Below are 19253 nucleotides of genomic sequence, written 5' to 3' on the forward strand. Positions count from 1 at the left end.
AAATCAATAGACAGTTGGTTCCTTTAGTCTCCAACTAGGGTATTTGACAGGGTAAGATTAGTGCCCCCTGCTGGTTAAATAAAAACAAACGCAGAATAGACTGTCCATATTCAAATCCATAGTCATACTCATCTTAATTAGATGTATTTTATACACATATACATATGAATACAAATATACATGTACACGTTATATACTTTTCGAGAAACATCTATTGTTTATGTATATATCCATAGAAATATATCTGTTCACATACATTGTCTTGGACATTCTTATGATATACAAAGAACACTAAGCATTCCGTAATCCAACAGGAGTTCATGGTTATGGTATGTGATCAACAAACTGCAGTATATGGATATTTGGTATTTGGTATTTTATTAGGATCCCCATTAGCTGTTGCAAAAGCAGCAGCTACTCTTCCAGGGGTCCACACAAAACATGATATATTACAGAATGACATAATACAGAACATCAATAGACAAGAACAGCTCAAGGACAGAACTACATACATTTTTTTAAAGGCACACGTAGCCTACATATCAATGCACACACAAACTATCTGGGTCAAATAGGGGAGAGGCGTTGTGCTGCGAGGTGTTGCTTTATCTGTTTTTTTTAAACCAGGTTTTCTGTTTATTTGAGCAATATGAGTTTGTTCTGGATTTGGGGACTGTGAAAAGACCCCTGGTGGCTTGTCTAGTGGGGTAAGTGTGTGTGTCAGAGCTGTGTGTAAGTTGACTATGCAAACAATTTGGGATTTTCAACACATTAATGTTTCTTATAAAAAAAAGAAGTGATGCAGTCAGTCTCTCCTCTTAACCAAGAGAGACTGGCATGCTTACTATTTATATCAGCCCTCTGATTACAATGAAGAGCAAGACGTGCCGCTCTGTTCTGGGCCAGCTGCAGCTTAACTAGGTCTTTCCTTGCAGCACTCGACCTCACGACTGGACAATAATCAAGATTAGACAAAACTAGAGACTGCAGAACTTGCTTTTTGAAGTGTGGTGTCAAAAAAACAGAGCATATCTTTATTACGGACAGATCTCTCCTCATCTTTACAACCATTGAATCTATATGTTTTGACCATGACAGTTTACAATCTAAGGTAATGCCAAGTAATTTAGTCTCCTCAACTTGTTCAACAGCCACACCATTCATTACCAGATTCAGCTTAGGTCTAGCACTTAAGGAATGATTTGTACCAAATACAATGCTCTTAGTTTTAGAGACGTTCAGGACCAGAGATGTGGTAGTTGTCAGTCAGTGTAAACCATCTGAAACACTGGTACAGTATACATCCCACACTGAGCATCAGTTTAGGTGTTTAGAGCCATCTAAAACACTGGTACAGTATACTTCCCACACTGAGCATCAGTTTAGGTGTTTAGAGCCATCTAAAACACTGGTACAGTATACTTCCCACACTGAGCATCAGTTTAGGTGTATAGAGCCATCTAAAACACTGGTACAGTATACTTCCCACACTGAGCATCAGTTTAGGTGTTTAGAGCCATCTAAAACACTGGTACAGTATACTTCCCACACTGAGCATCAGTTTAGGTGTATAGAGCCATCTAAAACGCTGGTACAGTATACTTCCCACACTGAGCATCAGTTTAGGTGTTTAGAGCCATCTAAAACACTGGTACAGTATACTTCCCACACTGAGCATCAGTTTAGGTGTATAGAGCCATCTAAAACACTGGTACAGTATACTTCCCACACTGAGCATCAGTTTAGGTGTTTAGAGCCATCTAAAACACTGGTACAGTATACTTCCCACACTGAGCATCAGTTTAGGTGTTTAGAGCCATCTAAAACACTGGTACAGTATACTTCCCACACTGAGCATCAGTTTAGGTGTTTAGAGCCATCTTAATGCATTAACTTGATTCTACAACTGCACCTTTTGATGATTCAGTCCATGCCAGTCAGAGTTATTAGCCTGGTCCCAGATCTGTTCATGACATATTGTCACACCAAACAGACAGACAGCACAAACATAGGACAAGGCTACAGATTTATACCTGTCAGCTTGAAATACACTAACCAATCAACAAAGGACGTGATATTCTGATTTTCACTGAATCAAGTTGGAATGTTGTAATATGTTCATCTGGACAACCTCAGAGTGAGATAGCTAACTACAGTATCTTCCTGATCGGTTTCTCTTGCTGGTCCGCGCCTGTAATCATCTCAGCATCTCTATTGGTCCTTTTTGAAGATGGGATCAGCTGATTGGCTGACAGGCAGTCGTTCACAGGTTCCTATTGGCCGGTTGAACTGTGCTTTGACAACCCAGTGGTGGGACTGTGGCATAGTAGTCAGAGACAGATCTCATCACTGCTCTTGCTGTTCACCTTATAGATGTAGCCCAACGTGGAGTACCGGCCAAAGCCTGGAGGGGGTGTCAACAACAAACTTTATAACAATGTACAGTCATATGTGGTGCACGGTATTTACACACAAACAATAATTACACACACACACACACACACACACACACACACACACACACACACACACACACACACACACACACACACACACACACACACACACACACACACACACTAATATATAAACGTATTCACACCCTTTAACAGCCTGAAAGTATGTAACATTACATTAGTGTGAAGTGGGCCAACTAATTTCCATTCAACAGGCAAGCTAACCCTAAACCTCTGAACCATGTCTTACCCCTAGCAGCATAGGCAGCAGAGAGATCCTCCTCTTCCTCGCTCATCTTCTCCCCAAGGTGGTGTTTGGCGGCCTCTCTTGCTACAGAGAGACATCGTGATGAAGAAGTAGAGTAACAGATGGAACGGAGTCATGGAGAAGACCACCGGGACAGGTGCCAGTGCCCAGGGCACCAACATGGCCACTCTGTTTCCTGTTTCCTGTTCTGTAATTGCTTTGCCCCATTGATGAGACTTCTACCTCGGTTCTAATGAGGTATCTGTCTCTCAGCAGTAGTGTCTTACCTTTACGCAGGGTGCTGAGGTCATTGAGTTGCATGTTGGAAGGTAGAGACATGTTCTCTCTGGGTAGGTATATCTTGTCTACCTTCATAGTAGGTGATTCGATACTGAAACAAGAATCATGGGGTGTATTCATTAGTGCACACCGTCGCAAACCAAAGCAATGAAAATTAGTCTCTTATTGGATAAGTTCAGGTATGCCCCTCCCCATTTTGGCCTGTTTGTTTCCTAGTGAATACATACATGTAAAGGATATTATTATACAGACACTTGCCTTATATAGTGTACAGTAAATATAAACAGAGGAGCATGCTCATGCATAAATATATACCATTGAATACAATACGTAGGTATTACATTTTAGTAATTTTACCAGACACTCTTATCCAGAGCAACTTAGTGTGCATACATTTTCATACTCCCTCCCCCTTTACCTTTTATTTCATCTTCAAAGACACATTTAGACCGATACCTATGCTGACAACTGACACAAATAGATAAACTAGCCAAATAACGTACGTTACCATTTTTTCGCCATTATAATCTCGACTGGCTCATCTGAAAAAGAACAGGCACAGACATTCTTCAGAGACTTAAAGCACCTCATTCATTGTATCATCAAAATACAACAGTTCCTCCTTGTTCCCCTGTCTCACCGATGATGGCCTTGCCCTTGTGCAGAAGGCAGAGCACCAGAAGGCTGAGGATGAGAAGGGTAATGAAGGCCACAGCGCCCCCTGTCAGGATGCCCAGCACCGGCACCTCCACCCTGGACTGGAGGAACACTGGAGAATACAGATTCAGGACTGTAGTAGAAAAAGGGGCTTTTCACACTACTGATCGGAGCCGAGCTGGGCCAAACCAAGCTATGCTCAGGTGGCCTGGTTACGCGTCCACCCTTCACTGGAAATAAAATATGCAAGACAGTCTGGTTCGGTACCATAGTGAGAAAAGGGTAAAAATGATAATAACCTGCCAGACCTGCCAGAGGAAGGTTCCTCTGAGCTGCACCGACACTGTTGCTGGCGTTCACAGAGACGTTCCCTGATAGGCTGCTCAGGGTGACCTGCAGCGTGTGATTGGTCAGCCATGGGTAGCTCCGCGAGTCCAGGATGAGGAAGTCCGAGGTGTTGGCCACCAGCTGGCCAGACTGGTCCACCCAGGTGATGTGTGCAGGGGGTTGGACCGTACAAAGGCAAAGAGGACCAGGGAGAGGCCAGGGTCTGAGGTCTCAGTGTAGTGAGTATTTACACGCAGAATCTCTGGCAGGACTGGGAAAAGGTATGGGAACATAACAAATAGAGGGAAACTGAGCATCACATCGGTTCAATATACTACTGGGTTTAAATAACCTACAGTGGTGGGATCATATTGGATATTGATATTAGCACTGGAACCAATGATAATATCTGAGTAGGCAGAAGGACTGGGGTTAATACTGTATTTGGTTATGAAACCTTAGCAGCCACAACATATAATCATATAAACACATCCCCACACCACAAAACATCAGTAGATCATTCAACAAGCCTCCTGACACTGCACATTAAGGATGACGGTGGCGTTGTAGCTCTCTCCACAGTGAGGGCTGGAGGCAGCACACACCAGCTCTCTATCCCACTTCCTGGCTCTCAGAGAGAAGGTGCTGTTGTGCTTGGAGTCCAATTTCAGCAGCCCAGACTCCTCCACTGATGTCACCACCAGGCGCCCAGGTGTCCGTTTGTCCGTCGGCTGTCTCTGTTGCTTCCCGTTGAGACACCACGTCAGCAGGGGCGGGGCATTAGGATTCCAACCCTCTGACTGGCAGTTGAACTTGTGGGTGACATTCTCTTTCAGTGTTAGCGCAGCTCGATGCCGTCCATCAATCTTGGGATCGTGTTCGATCGCACCTGGATGTATAGAGAAGTTTATATGTTCAAAATATGTGCACTTGAAAGCAGTGTCTATTTAAATGTACTTTTCATCTGTTTCTCATGAGAATCTTTATCCTTTATCAGTATATTGTAACTCATAAAGAACTGAGTAGTATATTGTGTGGTGGTATATTTTCCATGATCCAGTCTTGTTACTGACCTGTCCATGCCCAGGCCAAGGTGTGTAGCAGCAGGGCAGTGGTGCCTGGCCCCTGCATCAGACACACAGGACCACCAACACCCAGCTGCTATCACACACACACACACACACACACACACACACACACACACACACAGTGAGTGATTGCTCTCCAGTGACTGATTAGAGGGATTACACAGACAAGAGAATAACAAGGAAAACAGAAGTGGACAAACAGACAGAAACAAGACAGGGAGAGAGAGTGCGAGAGAGCGAACATTGACATGTAAGAATTACATTAGCCCTAGAAAGAAAGACAAGAAACAAGAAAACACTGACAGAAGGAAAGAAACTGGAACAAAGACAGTAAAAACACGCAGGGATAAAGAGGACAGATCCCTACGAGAGACAAAGAATGTGGTGAACACAAGTTGAGACAGATAAACAACTAATGTGAACATACAATGTCAACAGAGGAGCAGTAGCTTCCTGGACAATCCATCAAAAGACACAGGAACAGCCAATCAGAGAGGATACAACAGTCTATGAAAGACACAGAAATAGCCAAAGTGCATTCCAATTTATTTTTTACATTTGAGTAATTTAGCACTCTTATCCAGAGCGACGTACAGTAGTGAGATCATACATTTCCATACTTTTTTCATTTTTGGTCCCTTGTGGGAATCAAACCCACAATACTGGCGTTGCAAGTGCCATGCTCTCCCAACTGAGCCACAGGGAACCATAGGCATATAAAGACACAATGAACAGTGACGAGGAGAGGTAGAGTAAGAGTTGATTATGCTCTTCACAAATAGACCCTGAATCCAAAGTATTCAATAATAAAAGTAAATGTGCTTGTTATCATAACAAGCACAGGCACAATCATAACAAGCACAGGCACAATGGATTGAAGGGAGTAATGGACAAGAGTGGGCTAGACTCTGCACAACACACTCAATCTGCTGTGTAGGGATGCACGCAGTGTCTCAAAACACACACACCCAAACACATACACAGCAATGCACACAGCACTGTCTTTCAAACTCAGATACACCAACAAACACAACACATAACAGTCCTAATCTTTCTTCCCCCATTCTTTCTTATTTTTCTCTCTCACAACACACACACACACACACACACACACACACGTTAGTGCTACCTTGGCACAGTCGGCAGAAGGATGATTCAGCCTGTCGGTCCTCCATGCATGCTGGGTAGGGTAGCAGAGGAGACGATAGGAAGCCCCCCCCCCCCCCTCACTCAACTACACACACACACACGATCCTCCGACTGCAGCAAGCAGCATTTAGTGTCTGACGCAGGCCGTCATGCTGTCACCACACAGATAACGAGAAGGGGAGAGGAAAGAGGAGAGGAAAACAGGATAAGCTACGCAATGCAGCCGTCATTTAATGAGCCACTAACCATGTATTCCAAGGTGTGAGAGAGAGAAAAAGGGAGAGATGGCTGGAAGGAGAGTGATGAGGGGGCAAGGTGTCAGTCTATTAAGGCACAGGGACTAGACTTATCCATCATTCTTGTCCATCTTCCAATCGCAGCATCCCTGCCTGCCCCTCCCCTATTACATACTACAGGGCTCCCATAGATCTGTGCTCAGCTACCATTGCCTGAAAAGCCACTGCAGTGCAGCTCTACAGACAGACCAAAGAAGATGATCACAGAGCACTGCAGCACCAAGGTAGAGGGATGGAGTAGATCAATAGCTTACCCAATGATCCCCAATTCATCCCTACAGTGCTCCTGTGTCAGGGACAAAGAGGTCCTTTCCTTAAATCTGACAAATACAACTAGTGGAGTTGTTCTTCTTACCCAGGAGCATTTCAGGTTTGTGCCCCATGTATCACATACTGTCAAATCTGGAGTATATGGCAGGGTTGATCATTTTTAAATTCAGTCAATTGAGTAAGTCAACTGAAATTCCAATTCCAGTGGGAATTTCTGTTTACTTTCTGAATTGACTTTATTGAAGTGGAATAGAACGCAACCCTGTTATAGTGCATAAAGGTGTTTGCCATAGGTGTGCATGTTTGACCATCATTAAGTCTGCTCCTCAACTACAAGCAACTGCATTACAATAACTTCTAGCTTTTGTATCGAGTCAATCAGTATGAAATTCAGACTGGCAAAAGACAAACATTAATACAAGCAAACTTTCCACACAGGTGGTATACAGATTCCTTAAATGTATTGAACATCACCCAAACACATTGTCTTTTTAAATTATTTATTTATATATATTTATTTAATTCATCTCAGTTTGGTTGGAATTCTATTTAATCATCATTGTTGCACTTTAGTATTTTTGTACTAAAAATAAAATGAAAAAATGAAAGGATAGAAAGAGAACATAGGTGCCGAGCAGAGAGTTGGTTTACAGACGATGAGAGAAGTCAGACAGAAACAGATAAGGAAGAAGAAAACGAGGAGGTGGTCACTCATCAGCAACACTCACAGGCCCTCGCTGGACCATGATGCACTGGGAGTCCTTGCGGACAACGGGGAGGATAGGGGGGCAGATCATTCTCCCAACCCCTACGCTCACTATCTGAACTGTACATACTGCGTTGGGGTCAAAACCCGAGACCGCTCAGTTTATGGTCAGTTCCTCATTTCTCTCCTTCTGAAGCGATGGAGGACTGAGTCCAGTATTGGGGCTGGAGTAGGTCTCACTTGCTGATCATGTGACGAAGGGAGGGAATGAGATAGAGCGAGAAAGAGATAGAAAAGGGGGGCAGCACATGTGCAGAGTAGTAGTCTCCTCCTTGGATGTGGCCGTAGTGGGGCCAGAGTCGGGAGGAGAGACAATGTCCATTGTGTCTCGGCCAATAAGGGGGCGACGAGGTCAGAGACGGAGGGTACCACTGCAGATTGGGGGAGCGAGAGGAGAATGGGTCTTTCTATCTCCACCTCTAAATGTCTTACGTGATGATGGGGATGATATGTCAGCTATATTACAGTTCCCCTCCATTTCAACTACTGCACTCCCAGCACCGAACAGCCCTACAACCCCTTGCCTGCAAAATCTACCCCTAAAAAGCAGAGAACGATAACAATGACAACGGCATCAATGATTGAAATGATAAAAAGTAACACAAATAATCACTCTCCTCTTCAAGTGTCTCGATAATAAAACAATAAGAACAATATTTTTTTTTTATGACAATGAAGGAGACTTCTCCCTGTACTCTTTTGGCTAAAAATCTCAATATTCCCCCCCCCCCCAAATAAAAAAATTAAAGAAATATGATATCTAAAGACATCCAAAAATACAAATAACAATAACAATATAAAAATGCTTCCCCAACACCTCCCCCCAAAAATGTGATACAGAAATTGCAATCTATACATGGTGTCGCTGTACAGAGGAGGAAGGGGAAGAATGTCAGTTAAAACTACCCACAATGCCACACTGTCACAAGAGGGGGCAGGGGAGCGATGGGGAGTGGAAAAAGAGAGAGGAAGGATGGAATGATGAACGGGGGGAGGAGAAGGGCATAAAACAAGAGAGAACAAGGGAGTGAGAAAAGGAACAGGCAGTATGAGAGGGTAAACAGGGAGAAGAATATAAGATAGCATTGAACTGAAAGTGCAGAATTACGTAAGTAATCAAAACTAAAATGTTGTCCTCCTTGCAACACAGAAATTTTTTTTCCCTTTAATAATAATTGTCATTATAATCATAATAACAATAAAACTTATTTTACAGTAAACAGTAATAACAATAATAGTAACAATAATGATCATAACTTCTAGATGAACATTAGCCGTAAAAATTAATTTTAAAAACAAGAAAAAGAACGACAGAACAGGAAAATAAAATTAAAAAATGAGAGCTGGTTGTGCTGTGCGATCCTCGATGTCACTGAGCTCCATTGTTTTTTATTTTTTTAGCACCCCTGAGCCTGAACCAAACCCATCCCCGCAAGCCCAACGTAATGGGTCATTCTGAGAGAGAGCCTCATAGGATCTGAGATCACAGCCGCTCCGGAATGGTCCACCGGAATACAGTGGAGGGGAGAGGGAGGAGCGGACAGAACCTCACAGGAATCCCCACGCACAGACTTGGTGTGAATACTTTGGGTTTGTGGCTGAGTGTTTGCACGTGTATGTTTATGTGATCTATATGTTTTGCCTGTATGACTGCCTGGGACATTGAGGCGCATGAGTATGTTGCTACAGCAACAGTTGGGGAGGGGGACCACAAGGGGGTAGGAAGGAAGAAGTGAATGGGGGTGGCAGAGCCCAATCTATCCAATCGGATGGAAGAGCAGAAATGGAGAGAGCCAATGATGGCAATGCTTGCTAGATGGCTGTGCAGAACAGAATGCTAGCATTGGACCCACTCCCCTCACCCAGCCAATCCCCTCCCACCCACCCTGGACTGCAGCCTGCTGGCAGCCTGCCCTCCCCCAGGACTGACAGAGTGCCCCCTCCAGACAGACAATGGCGGTTTGGCGTGATGCTGCTCAACACAGGTGGCTGATGTGGACCTTTATACACAGGACACACTCCTAGGAGAGAAAGAACACAGAGGGACAGAGTTAACGCTAGGGGTGAATCCCAATTGTCTTTCCCTCATCTTGCTCTCATCTCAAAACACATTGAAAGAGCAGATCTGAGGTTCCTCCCCACCGTCCTTCTCCTCCAGTGCACTTAGAGAAGGCGGTGAAAGAGGTGAGGAACCAAGGTAATACTATTGAGATTCACCCTCGATATCCCCTAGCTAGGAGCACTAACAGTTCAAGTACTGTGCTTTATCATGTTCACCTCTTGACCAAAAAAGTCAGTACCGTGAATGAGAATCAGGCCAAAAATGACCTGCCTGGCTAAATTAAGGTTTAACTAACTGACAGCTGATCTAAGAACAGCATTAACAAACAGTGGCAACAGTATGGACAACCATTGACAAGAGCCTGGCTAAAGACATTCACTCACTGTAGACGGAGTGTAGCACAACAGAGTCATACTGTAATGTTAGCCCAAAATAGCTCCCTATTCCCTATATAGTGCACTACCGGTCAAAGGCCCTGGTCAAAAGTAGTGCACTACATAGGGAATAGGGCACCATTTGGGACACAGACTTAGTGCATGTGCGTACCCGTGCTAGACCCCGGCCTGCTCCATGCTGTACTGCAGGTCTGGGGGTTTGTAGCTATGAAGGATGTTGCTGGTGCAGGACGACGGGTAGCAGGCTCCAGCGTGGAGCTCTCCCTCCACGTCACATACTGCCAGGAGAAAACACACAGACACACAGCCTTTCAGAATGAAGAACTCCTCCATGTTCAAGGCAGGCATTTGGTGGGTATTGTGAGCGCATGTGCATGATCCTCTGTGGCTCAGTTGGGCGGCAGGTAGCCTAGCGGTTAGAACGTTGGGCCAATAACCAAAAGGTCGCTGGTTCGAATACCCGAGCCGTCAAGGTGAAAATCTGTCGGTGTGCCCTTAAGCAAGGCACTTAACCCTAATTTGCTCCAGGGGCGGCGTATTACTATGGCTGACCCTGTAAAACAACACATTTGACTGCACCTCTCCAGTGTATTTCACAAAATATATATTTAAAACGCTAGGATTCTGGGTTTGATTCCCTTTGGGACCACCAATTGAAAATGTATGCACGCACTACTGTAAGTTGTTTTGGATAAAAGCATCTGCTAAAATGGCATATATTATACATTTGTCATGTGATAGAAATGATTTACTTAAACCGGACTTAGTCTGCCATGTTTCACTCACTTTAACCCATTTGGTGTGTGTATGTGTATGTGTATGTGACACTGACCCGACTCTTCCCGCTGGTGGAGCTGCTGGCTTCCTGTCAGAGGTGATTGGCTGAGGATGTCAGACATGCGGGCGGAGCTCAGAGCCTTGCCAGCCAGTAGGCTCATCCCAGTCATGGGCTCGGCCTGGTCCTGAGGAGGTACAGAAAGACACATTAAGTACATAAATGCACGCACACAGACACACAATGTTCAATTCCAAATCAACCCCTAGTCCCTACCCCTAGGCATGCCATACAGATCTGAAAGGATAGGTATGAGCAACACGGTGCATCGTGCCCTCTGATAGGCTAGGTAAACTAAGACCTATCCATTGGAACTATCCAATCCTTTGAGATCTACATAAGAGGCTGAGAAATTCTGTACATTCTATTTCTATGGTCCCAAACGGACCACATTATGGCACCGTGAGAGACTCACATAGGCGTCGTCGCTGGTCTGGATGGTGTGGTGGCGCTGTAGCTGGCCCCGGGGCCGATAGCCGTCCCCCTGGGGGCCCCTGGTGGAGTAGCCCACTCCGTTATGGTCAGGCACGCCCTGCTCCATAACCTGCTGCCCCTGGGTCCTGCAGTCAACATGCTCATTGTCTGGAAGGGGGGAGAGAAGGAGGGAGGGATTACTGAAGTTAACAATGTAGAATGTAGCTTGTGCGACCAAAGCAGGAGAGCGTGTAAAACACATGTGAATATTAGCATACAGTGACGTGAAAGCTGTTTGAGACTACAGAAATAGAATGACTAGGTTCTACTTCTGTGGTTGAGCCTGCTTGGCCATTACCTCTGGTCGTGGTGGTGCTTCTGATGTAGCTGTGTCTGTGTGTGGGGGAGTTGTAGGGGGGCGTCCCTCCCCGGGGGGGGCCCAGCAGGTCATGGCTGTCCCCACAGCCTTGGGCCTTGGCCAGGAGGCCCTCATGGTAGCCGGGCGGCAGGTCATCCTCCTCCATGCTCTCAGAGTGGGGTAGGCTGGGGGGCTGGACGTCTAGGGGCCTGATCTGGAGGAGGTGTTGGTAGGGGCTCCCCGGCTCCAGAGACTCCCCTTGGCCGAGCTGGCGCAGCAGCATCTCCCCGTAGTCCTGGGGTACATTGGGGGGCGTGGGGGGTGCCGGTCGAGGACTCTGCCTCTTCAGCAAGGAGGCCAGGTCCTGGGGGGGCAGGCGGGGGTCGGCGTGGCCCGTCAGGGAGTGGCGGGGGGAGAGGAGACCCTGTAGAGTGGGGGTGACGTGCTGCTGGGGCCGGTACTCGAGGGGGGTGGGGGAGAGGAGAGCCTGCTGCAGGGCAGAGGGGCTCCCGTAGCCCCCGCCTCCGGCCCCACCCTGGTAGCCCTCCATCCCTGGCACCTTAAGGGAGGTCCCCTGGAGATAGGGGTTATAGCCCCCCACCACCCCCGAGGCCCGAGACCCCTCATTGAACAGATGGGGGTTGTTGAAGGCGGCCTGGTCGTATGTGTTGAACCGTCCGAGGCTGCGACTGGGGAGCGAGGGACCCAGGGAAGAGAGGGAGAATAGTCAGCTAATGCCCCTTGCAACCAAATGTACCATCCAACACGAACTCTAGCAAATACTGAGAGAGTTCTTACAGGAAAAAAACGAATACACCATTGAGATAGTATTCTGGATTAAGGAAGTATACAAGAAATACATGACAGTTATTATTATTAGTAGTATAAAACTGAAAGGAGTTATTTATGAACAGTATGAGAGGAGTATGTCACAAAACACAAATATGTCTACGTGATACAATGACAATACAGTTCTACATGTTCGTCTACACTTTTAACTACAACTATGACACTATGGGTCAAAATCAGCACAGAAACCCTTACGGTTTTAAAGGTCACAAGTCCACTGAGGGGTGTGCAAGCAGTCAAATACACACAAATGCTTTTGCTTTTCCAGAGGAAATGACAAGAAAATTAAAGGATGAGGTAACTGCCAAGCTTGGCTAAATACAACACAGACTGGTAGGCGCAGAGCTGCCTAGCTCCTACAGTATGGTGACACTACTACCGTTAGCAGTCATCCCACCACCTACGTCCATTTTAGTCAGCCAATCTCAGTGGAGGATTCAGTGGTGACGTCTTCTTCTTCTTCAGCCAAGTACGTTGTTTTGGGTCATCAACAAACTTTAGTAACAATGGTATTTCTCAATGTAAAAACCCACAAGGATTTGTCTGAAATCCACTAACCTATCAGGTGTAAGACTCTGTCTGTGTGTCCCTAAATAGCAGGGGTGTCCAAAGAATTTTCCTCGCGGGTCGCATTCAGTCTTCCCCGAGGTCCCGAGGGCCACACCTAACGTTGGTTATATTTACTCACAGTCAAAATGTGCAAAACATAACATAAGCATCCATCCATCGCTTTTGGGATTTTCTATGATCCCTGACTGTCTAGATTGTTTTCAAAAGGGCCGGATTGAATGGGCTGACGGGCCCATATGTTTGACACCCCTGTTATATAGAGTACTTTGATCAGGGCACATGGTCTAAAGTAGTTCACCATATAGGGAATAGGGTGCCACGGGCAACACGGTTTAAAAAATGTACTACGAGTGAGTTTTTGGCTTCAGGAACATGGCTTCCTAGGGTTAACTGAGGTATGAGAGACTGAAATCTACAATAACGGTGAACATTATGAAAACGAAAAATAAAGAGGGGGAAAAAATGAAATTGAAGAATTCACAGAGTGAGGACATGCGAGAAAGTCCAAAACACAGAATTGAAGAACATAAAAGTTGAAGAAAAGTGCTGGCAGAAAAAGATGTGCAAAGGGAAAAAGGCATGCCGGGTCAGGCGCAAAGTGAGCAGCAGTGTGAGGGTCACCTGTGGGTCTCGGCGTTGTCTGCACTCAGCTGCTTCCCCAGGACCCGGTGGGCGCACGGCGTAGAAAGGAAGGCATGCTGCTGGCGCTGTTGGGCCCCGCCCCCTCCCAGCTCTACCTCCTGCACCTGGATAGTCACCTGCTGCTGGGGCATGGGTACACCCCCACCACGGGAGGAGGAGCAGGGCTGCTGCTGCTGGGGAGGCAGGGTGACGGGGCGCAGGCCGCAAGGTGGAGGACTCCCGCTGGAGGGCTGATAGAGGGCGGGGCCGTGCTGGTACTGAACCGCTGATGGCACACCTGTGGGAAGGAAGGAGAGATCAGTCAGTCAGGAGAGAGCTACTGTACCTACAAACAGGTCATTTCAACCATCACTACGTCCTAATAAGGGATCATTAACCATTTAGTCATATTGACTGATCATTCCATCCTTTAGTCCAATAAAAAAAGACAAGTAAGGCTAAGGGGTGGAGTTAGATCTCACCATGGCCCTGCATCATCGCTGTTGGAGGGGGACTCTGATTGGGCTGTCTGAACAAGTGGTTGCTGGGATGTGTAGGCGGTGGGCTGGAGGGCTGGATACGCAACCTGAGGGAAGGGAGAGAACAGACAGGGATGTAAATAACACTCAAATTAATAGAGCGGCACAAAAGCCTGGCTTGTTGGTGGAGCTTCTCTCAGCTACACTACATGTGTTTAGCAGACTATTGCCATCGAGTGTGTTATTTTGAACCTATGTGTCTAAAAATAAATGCTTGTTTTTAGTCACTAATGATTATCATTAGTCTCTCGCTCAGAGTTGTTGTTGTGTGTGGTGTTCTCACCTCTGGAGCTGGTGGGTAAGGTGACTGGGCTGGCACTCTCCGTGTCCCAAAGACAGGGCCTGCAGAAGGTGGAGAAAGATTCAGATAATGGAAAAACAATTTAGGAACACATCATGGCATGTGTTTACTGTTTTTGTGTCACATCGACCTGCATTTCATGGTGTGCGAGTCTTTCAGAGAGAGAAGAGATGGGGACAGAAATGTCTAGGCTAGGGTCATAGTGACTTGCATCTGCTAGTGTAGAAAACGCTGCTCCCGCTGATACAAACCATGCAGTGTGCGTGTGGTTCTCTGTGAGTGTGTGTGTCCATGTCTGTGTCAGTGTGTGTCACAGGGACCTGTATCTGCTGGTGTAGAATCTGCTGCTCCTGCTGGTACAGGAAATGCTGTTGTTGTGTGTGCTCAAGCAGCCTCTCGTCCTGGGGGCAAGCGTACATCTTCTGCAGCTGCTCACACTCCTGGTACACATACGCGCACAAACACACAAACATATTGTCGTTAGAGACCACACAAAGAAAGAAAGACGGTGGCACCCGAAATAAAGGAATAGCATTATTTGCTGTCACTTTCACTCAGAATACCCCCATCCAATGATAATAGAATGCAACGATAAATGAGACTAAAATCAATCCAAGTCTAGACCCGAAAGGCTTCTTAACAGCTTTTACCCCCAAGCCATAAGACCGCTGACCAGCTAATCAAATGGCGACCCGGACAACTTGCATTGACCCCCCCGTTTACGCTGCTGCTACTCGCTGTTCATTATCTATGCATAGTCACTTTACCCCTACCTACATGTACAGTTGAAGTCGAAAGTTTACATACACTTAGGTGGGAGTCATTAAAACTAGTTTTGTTTTTCAACTCCTCCACAAATTTCTTGTTAACAAACTATAGTTTTGGCAAGTTGGTTAGGACATCTACTTTGTGCATGACACAAGTCATTTTTCCTACAATTGTTTACAGGCAGATTATTTCAGTTATAATTCATTGTATCACAATTCCAGTAGGTCAGAAGTTGACTGTGCCTTTAAACAGCTTGGAAAATTCCTGAAAATGATGTCATGGCTTTAGAAGCTTCTGATAGGCTAATTGACATAATTTGAGTCAATTGGAGGTGTACCTGTGGATGTATTTCAAGGCCGACCTTCAAACTCAGTGCCTCTTTGCTTGACATCATGGGAAAATCAAAAGAAATCAGCCCAGACCTTGCAGACCTCCACAAGTCTGGTTCATTCTTGGAAGCAATTTCCAAATGCCTGAAGGTACCACGTTCATCTGTACAAACAATAGTACGCAAGTATAAATGCCATGGGACCACGCAGCCGTCATACCGCTCAGGAAGGAGACGTGTTCTGTCTCCTAGAGATAAAAGTACTTTTGTGCGAAAAGTGCAAATCAATCCCAGAACAACAGCAAAGGACCTTGTGAAGATGCTGGAGGAAACAGGTACAAAAGTATCTATATCCACAGTAAAAACGAGTCCTATATCGACAACCTGAAAGGCCGCTCAGCAAGGAAGAAGCCAGTGCTCCAAAACCGCCATAAAAAAACAATGCGGTTTGCAACTGCACATGGGGACAAAGATCGTACTTTTTGGAGAAATGTCCTCTGGTCTGATGAAACAAAAATAGAACTGTTTGGCCATAATGACCATCGTTATGTTTGGAGGAAAAAGGGGGAGGCTTGCAACCCGAAGAACACCATCCCAACTGTGAAGCACGTGGGTGGCAGTATCATGTTGTGGGGGTGCTTTGCTGCAGGAGAGACTGGTGCACTTCACAAAATAGACAGCATCATGGGGTAGGAAAATTATGTGGATATATTGAAGCAACATCTCAAGACATCAATCAGGAAGTTAAAGCTTGGTTGCAAATGGGTCTTCCAAATGGACAATGACCTCAAGCATACTTCCAAAGTTGTGTCAAAATGGCTTAAGGACAACAAAGTCAAGGTATTGGAGTGGCCATCACAAAGCCCTGCCCCGATCCTATTGAAAATTTGTAGGCAGAACTGAAAAAGCGTGTGTGAGCAAGGAGGCCTACAAACCTGACTCAGTTACACCAGCTCTGTCAGGAGGAATGGGCCAAAATTCATCCAACTTATTGTGGGAAGGTTGTGGAAGGCTACCCGAAGTTAAACAATTTAACGGCAGCATGGACATTTCTGTAGGCTGCTGCCTGCACGCTTAGGTGCAGAAGGAAGATAAAATGAAACAGAAGCGTACGGGGTAAGGCAGGACAATGCTTAGGAACTGCACTGCTTACCCCAATAAGTATTGTAGACCGCAGATCAATGCAAAAAAATACAAGTTTGTCTTTACATATTTCAATATAGTTCAGCCAGCCCTGGAGTTGTGCAGGTGAGAAAATGTAGGAAAAAAACTGGACAAATAGCTGGAAAAATGAAGCTGGAAAAGTGCATTGATGACTTGCTCTTCACATGGAAAAAATATTGAATGAAAAGCAGAAAATAAAAAAATTCTGGTTTCTGGGAAAACTAAAATGGTATGGTTCCTGGAAAAAAAGATGGATGGGAGAGAGGGATCTTTAAGTATACAGACTAAACAAGAACCAACTTGCGTTTTAGTGTCGCACCCTCTCTCTACACTGGTTATACCATGTACCTACCTGTTCCATTATAAGGCAGGACCAGCAGGATCAGGTGGGAAGGGTAAATAAGGACCAGCATGGATGTGACAGAATGAGAATTAAGAGGCATTTAAATCGATGGGATCTCAATAAAGAGCTAGTCCATGTGTTTCACACCACCTGGAACTTCCAGGGGTACAAGTAGAGCACTTGGAAAGCTATCTAGCTACGTGCGTATGCAAGTGGTTGTATTGTGACAAAGGCATTAATTGAATCACAGTAAGACCCTCTCTTTTCCCTGAATGCATTAACAAAAGACTTTCCAGTGAGGCCAGACTGTTTGGTATGACGATAGAGGACGTCAGGGGCCAGGCATTAAACACCAGTACAGTACCAGGTGGAGATGTTCACACTGACTCTACACTGAATCTATGTAGTCTAAAGAGGCTCAGTATCTAAATCTAACCCAGCACGTCTGTCCTTTCACTGTGTAGGAAAACAAACTAAGAGGAAGTACATGGAAAGTGAGTGGATGACGTCAAGGGAGGCTTGTGTGGCATTCACACTTGCGCCCCAGGGGTTGTAGGCAGTCTGGGCACTGATGTAGGATGCATGCATGCTTAGGAGCAGCAGGTAGACACATTGGAGCAGGACTATGCTTAGAAGCTACAGGTAGAGGTAAATCAGGACTAGTCTCTCATGAAAGAACACATTAAAATGCTATGTCTGTTGGGATATGTACCAGATGGGGGTGTATAGAATCAGGTGGGGGTAGTACAAGGTTTGGGCGTATAAACCAGGTGGGGGTAGGGTTGTGGCGCTCATGACATTTTGTCAGCCAGTGATGGTCATGTAAGTAAAATGTCGGTCTCAGGTAACTGACCGTTAATTAACAAACATGTTTAGCATCTCCTGGCTTCCACGCATAGCCTATAAGCCACTGAGGCAGACCTTTGGAACATCTACAAGTCTAATAAATCCATTTAATATAGCCTACACCATCACAATAAATCCACTTTAGGTGTGATACAAACATTAGGCTATATGTTCTGATTTTTAACACATTCTAAGGCTGCATAATGCGACACATTTTGTTTTAAGTTACACGAAACGCTTGAGCTGTGCAGTTTCTTGTGCTGGCTGCACACACTTCATCAGTCGCTCATTCACAATTTGACAAGCACTTGACAATATTCTCACCCATCAGACTACTCAATGTAATCTGGTCTTTACATATAGCCTACTAATATATTGGATTTCAATTTGCCATATATTTTTTAACTGTGCTGTTTCACAAAAGTCCTGAACATTTCTATTCTCATAGTTTGACCGACTGTAAATTAAAGATAAACATTTTTGCCAAAAGTATTATTATATAATTGATCGATTGACTATGACTTTTCAAAGCACCCAGTAGTGCTATCTGCACAGTTAGCTCCAGGTAAATGTTGTAATTCTTCAGCCATTCCTGAACCTGCGACCAAAAACAAGCTACATATGGACACTACCAAAACAAATGATCTAATGATTCTGTCTCTTCACAGCAAAATCTGCAGAGCTGGGATGGTTGTATCCCCCATACACACTATCGTTCAAAAGTTTGGGGTCACTTAGAAATGTCCTTGTTTTTGAAAGAAACCACATTTTTTTGTCCATTAAAATAACATTGATCTGAAATACAGTGTAGACATTGTTAATGTTGAAAATGACTATTGTAGCTGGAAACAGCAGATTCTTAAAGGAATATCTACATAGGCGTACAGAGGCCCATTATCAGCAACCATCACTCCTGTGTTCCAATGGACGTTGTGTTAGCTAATCCAAGGTTATAATTTTGTGTTAGCTAATCCAAGTTTATAATTTTAAAAGGCTAATTGATCATTAGAAAACAATTTTGCAAGTATGTTAGCACACCTGAAAACTGTTCTGTTTAAAGAAGCAATAAAACTGTCCTTCTTTAGACTAGTTGAGTATCTGGAGCATAAGCATTTGTGGGTTTGATTACAGGCTCAAAATGGCTAGAAACAAATACGTTCTTCAGAAACTCATCAGTCTATTCTTGTTCTGAGAAATGAAGGCTATTCCATGCGAGAAATTGACAAGAAACTGAAGATCTCGTTCAACAGTGTGTACTACTCCCTTCACAGAACAGCACAAACTGGCTCTAACCAGAATAGAAA

General features: G+C 45.1%; 2 protein-coding genes across 5 annotated transcripts in view; both read right to left on the reverse strand.

The window, feature by feature from the left end:
- Positions 1-1107: 1107 nt before the first annotated feature.
- On the reverse strand, positions 1108-6283 carry LOC106580814 (transmembrane protein 25). Its single transcript, XM_045703619.1, is given in 9 exon segments — positions 1108-2404; positions 2707-2787; positions 2991-3094; positions 3512-3545; positions 3644-3772; positions 3960-4169; positions 4172-4876; positions 5061-5145; positions 6205-6283. Coding segments are annotated over 7 exon segments (765 nt in total). The 5' UTR covers positions 4305-4876; positions 5061-5145; positions 6205-6283; the 3' UTR covers positions 1108-2330.
- Positions 6284-7273: 990 nt separating this feature from the next.
- LOC106580817 (serine/threonine-protein kinase SIK3 homolog) overlaps positions 7274-19253 on the reverse strand; it is a 51969-nt gene continuing 39989 nt past the window's right edge. For 2 of the 4 annotated variants that reach the window (XM_014162272.2, XM_014162271.2), the window contains 9 exons: positions 14821-14940; positions 14483-14541; positions 14143-14246; positions 13661-13958; positions 11621-12309; positions 11264-11430; positions 10846-10975; positions 10165-10291; positions 7274-9577 (listed from right to left, as the gene is read on the reverse strand). In XM_014162272.2, the coding sequence (XP_014017747.1) occupies positions 10170-10291; positions 10846-10975; positions 11264-11430; positions 11621-12309; positions 13661-13958; positions 14143-14246; positions 14483-14541; positions 14821-14940 (1689 nt within the window). In that variant the 3' untranslated portion in view covers positions 7274-9577; positions 10165-10169. Of the gene's footprint in view, positions 9578-10164; positions 10292-10845; positions 10976-11263; positions 11431-11620; positions 12310-13660; positions 13959-14142; positions 14247-14482; positions 14542-14820; positions 14950-19253 lie in introns of all 4 variants that reach the window. The other 2 variants (XM_045703621.1, XM_045703620.1) reach the window with 1 other exon arrangement.

This window comes from Salmo salar, chromosome ssa20 (assembly GCF_905237065.1).
Source record: "Salmo salar chromosome ssa20, Ssal_v3.1, whole genome shotgun sequence".
Taxonomy (NCBI): Eukaryota; Metazoa; Chordata; class Actinopteri; order Salmoniformes; family Salmonidae; genus Salmo; species Salmo salar.